At 38.5% G+C, this 4,568-nt stretch overlaps 1 protein-coding gene across 1 annotated transcript; it reads right to left on the minus strand.

The window, feature by feature from the left end:
• On the minus strand, nt 1-2,262 carry LOC128147901 (CARD- and ANK-domain containing inflammasome adapter protein-like). The gene has a single exon (XM_052801134.1). It carries the CDS (start codon nt 2,260-2,262, stop codon nt 1-3), a length of 2,262 nt encoding a protein of 753 aa, XP_052657094.1.
• Between the last annotated feature and the right edge of the window lie 2,306 nt (nt 2,263-4,568).

The raw sequence follows: 4,568 nt of genomic DNA on the forward strand, positions 1-4,568 counted from the left end.
TCATTTTGTTATTAACATTTTCTTTTTCAAAAGTGTTACAATTTGAGCCTGATTTTCTGCTTTATTAAATTCTGCTACTTGCAATGGGGTCTTTCTGAGACTATTAGCAGCTAGTAAATTTGCTTTTTCTCCTTGTGACCAGTTTACGAGGGAATTTGCAGCATTAAAATGACCGGCCTTGCACGCACAATGCAATGGAGTATCCTTGCTGCTGTCTAAGGCATTAATGGCTGCCCCGTAGCTCAGTAATAGATTTATCAAGTCACTGTGTCCATATTCTGCTGCAATATGCAGCGCGGTCTTTCTCCAAATGTTTCTGTCATCAATATTTTTATTTTTCCCTGATGACAGAAGAATTTTTATGATGTCTGTGTTGCCTTTGACGGCTGCGTAGTGCATCGGAGTACATCCATCCATGTCCTTAGCTCCATGTCTTCCTTTATTAGCTAACAGAACTTTCACGATACTGAGATGTCCTCTCACAGCTGCAGCGTGCAGGGGAGTCTTTTTCTCCTTGTCTTGTGCGTTGGGGTCAGCGTTAGCGTTCAGAAGCATCTCTACCATTGCTTTGTCTCCCCTTTCGGCAGCAAAATGTAAAGGTGTTTTTGACTGCTTATCCTTAACATTAACATTTGCTTTGTGGTACAACAGCTGTTGGGCAACATCAGTGTTACCTCTTTGACTTGCAATATGCAGGGGAGTAACAAAGTCTTTAGTGACAGCATTAATTTTGGCCCCGGCATTAACTAAAAGGCCAACTAATGCTCCTTTATTATGAAGTGCAGCAATATGGAGCGGGGTTTCATTGGCTTGGTTCATAAGGTTAATTTCTATCCCTTTGCGCAGAAGCAGATTTGCGATGGAAGCAGCCCCAGCTTGAACTGCCAAATGCAAAGCTGTGTCTGAAGCAGGAGTCTTTATGCCGAAGTCTGCTCCCTTTTCGATTAGAACTTCTGCTGATTCAGCTTTGCCTGTTTCACACGCCAGGAGTAAAGGAGTGTACTGCATTTCATTGTAGGCGTTTATATCTGTACCTCTGTCAATTAAAGCCGCTACAATACCATGCAGATTTTTCTGTACAGCTCTAAAAAGAGCTGACTCCATTATGTCAGATGACAAATCTTTAGAATATTCTAGTAGTATTTTGAAGATGGATGGGTGGTTGCTGTTGAAGGCTCTTTCGGCCATGTTGGAATCAACACTGGCTCCAGCTTCTAGCAGTACTTTCGCAGTATTTTCAGACCCCTGAGAAACAGCATAACTGAGAGCAGTCTGTCCCCTTTCATCGTTTCCATCAGTGGAGGCACCAGCCTTTAAAAGCATTTTTGCCAGACTGCTCTCATCTTTAAGAGCTGCCATGTGCAAAAAGTTCTGCTGGTTCCTGTAGCTTCTTGCCTCTTCTTTCAGGAGCATCTTCAATATGTGACTGTGGTTATTCTGTGCAGCCAAATGAAGTGGTGTCTTGCCTTCCATATCCAAACTGTACATATAAGCACCACATCGGAGAAGCACTTTCACTGCGTCACTATGGCCTTTCTCAGCAGCCCTGTGCAGTGGTGTTCTTCCTTTCTTGTCCTTCACATCTATCTTTGCACCTTTGCTGATCAAATATTCAATTATTGTTAGATGTCCATTAGCAGCTGCAACATGCAGAAATGTTTCACTTGAAGAGTTTAGTGCATTAATATCATTATATTTCAATGTCCTCTCTAACTCAGAAAGATAGCCTTTACTGACTGCATCAAAGATGCCAACACCAGCATGATCTTTTCTAGGTTTTGCTGCCCTTGAAAGTTGAGTTTCTTTTCCTTTCTTCTTAATAGCCTGTTCTTGCTTTTTTCTTCTAGGACTGTCTTTTTTTTCCTGGTGCTGTTCACTGCTGTTTTCAAACCAAACCTTGTCTTTTTCGAGTAAATATCCTACCAATTGTCTTCTAGCATCTCCAATGCTTTCATTTACTTCACTGACATATTTTCTTATTTTGCTATAAAGTTTTGGCTCCACTTGCTTTAAACATGGATAAAAAAAGAGCCTGCAGGCTCGTTCACCTTGAGAAATTAGTATGTCTAAAACTCGAGAGTTCTTTTGTGTTCGTGTCCTGTAGAAACTCATGACCATCTTTTTTTCTGGGGTAAAAATACCATTGTCTATCAGCCAGTTCAGAAGACGGTCTGGGTCTTTTATGCCTTCTACTAGCTCTTCTTTTTTAGTCCTTAGGACTTCAATTGCGTATGGATTTGTAAACAGGCTAGTTGAATGCATGATCATGTTGCTAATCAAAAAGTGAATTGAGCTATTGTTTGATGTTTGAAGTCAAATATGAAACGGCAAAGCAGGCTCACATCATTTCACACATTCTTTTCATAGAACAATGAACTGTTGTAGTTCAGTGATAAATCTTTAAAGAATTATAAAGAATTCAAAACTCCCTCACCTTTGGTTTTCTAGTTGTTAGAAGTCCTTTGATCTTCTCTGTTCTTCCTTAGCAACAAGTGAAGTTTAATAACAAAACAAAAATCTCTGATATGTAAAGATATTCCACTTGGAAGACTTCTTCCAGATTTTTTACACATAATTAGGGAGAAAAAAATGTTTTTGTGAATCTGATAGTTGAATAGATGATACTTGTTTATCGAGTTCCTCTGTTCCTCTGGCCAAGCAGTTTTTTGTAGGTGCCTAAATGACCAGTCTATTAAACATGACAAAAGAAAATTCACAGCATAGTTACTGTTGCCATGATTACATACCTTGTATGATCTTAAATGAAAGAGTACACATTGCCAGCTACATAGGTGAAAGCCCTATAATGTAATGAAATAAAAACATAAAGACGTAGATAAAAATAAACTGTATAAGCAGCTAGTTATGAAAAGTGATCCAGCCTTTCTAATATGAGTTACAACTTCAGTCTGTGAGGTATATTTAACTTAAAGGCTATTTAGCTTGTCATTCCTGCTGTAACCTGGAGTCTGTCTGGAACTTAATTCTTTTACATGAGGTGGATCAAGGCGTGTGATTCAGTATGCAACATTTAAAGTATAATTAAATAGAGCTTCAAATCTGTGAATATGTATAGTCTTCGATAGGGGTGTAGGAGCTTTGAATCTAGCTGTAATTAATTTAACTTATTGGTGTTAAAATTCCTCATGGAGAGAAGGAAATAAAATAATAATCATCTACACATTTTGAAACCAGTTGAGAGAGAAATTGAGATTACAGAGTTCTGTAAGAGCTAGAAGTAAAATGAGCTGAAAAGCTGAAAGCTTGAGCTTATTTAAGCAAATGGGAAACTTTGCCATCTGTTTCTTAGTTTGGTGCCCTTTCTGTTGGGTCCTGCTGCCTTTGCATGTATTTTCTTTAATAGTATGTACTGTGTGACTGATAAGATTTTTAATTTTTTTCTGTTGACTTTAGTTTTATAAGTAAGATTGCAAAGCTTATTCTATTAAAAAAAAAAAAAAAGATTTATTGAAGAAATAGCCGGGAAAGGCAAGACTTTTAATATATATTTTGAAAGCCAGCCAGTTACCAAGTCAGCAAATTTGACAGCCAATTTAAGAGCCCAATAATTCCTCTGAAATGCAAAGAAGGGCACTACACCAAGAGTAGCAAAACCTTTGTCATTTAGTTAATGATTGTTAACGCATAACATGGGAAACTATGGTTTATTGTAGGGTGTCAGGAGGTCTGAATTGTGTTCCCAAATCTGCTAATGACTCAGTCTGTTATCTGGAAATTATTTAGTCTTCAGATTTGACTTAACAAAGTACTGAAGATCTATCCATGTCTTGAGTAAATTAATAGTCCTTACTTAAAGTTTGGTGAAATGGGATCTTTATGTCACCATTATTATTGGTCCCATGCAAAGCAGGAATAGCAATACTTGATTACCTTCAGAGGAAAGTTTTGAGTTCTGGCAATGGAAAATGTTACGTGAGAGCTGGGCAGTATTGTTAATATAGACAGCACAAGAACTTTTGGAGCTCCTGGAAAATTTAAAACCAGAAATTGTGATATTCTTTAAGAGTCTATCAGTACGGCAGTAATTTCCTAGCGTTCTGAATACAGAAATTTTACTAGTTGTCATGGTTTAACCGCAGCCAGCAGCTAAGCACCACGCAGCTGCTCGCTCATTCCCCCCACCTGGTGGGATGGGGGAGAGAATCGAAAAAAAAGTAAAACTTGTGGGCTGAGATAAAGACAGTTTAATAGGACAGAAAGGAAGACAATAATAATGATAATAATAAAAATAATAATAAAATTACAATAATAATAATAATAAAAGAATTGGAATATTCAAAACAAATGATGCACAATGCAATTGCTCACCACTTGCTGACCGATGCCCAGTTAGTTCCCAAGCGGTGATCTGCCCCCCCGGCCAACTCCTCCCAGTTTATATACTGGGCATGATGTCACATGGTATGGAATACTCCTTTGGCCAGTTTGGGTCAGCTGTCCTGGCAGTGTCCCCTCCCAACTTCTTGTGCCCCTCCAGCCTTCTTGCTGGCTGGGCATGAGAAGCTGAAAAATCCTTGACTTACTATGAACACTACTTAGCAACAACT

The sequence above is a fragment of the Harpia harpyja genome, chromosome 11 (assembly GCF_026419915.1).
Source record: "Harpia harpyja isolate bHarHar1 chromosome 11, bHarHar1 primary haplotype, whole genome shotgun sequence".
NCBI lineage: Eukaryota > Metazoa > Chordata > Aves > Accipitriformes > Accipitridae > Harpia > Harpia harpyja.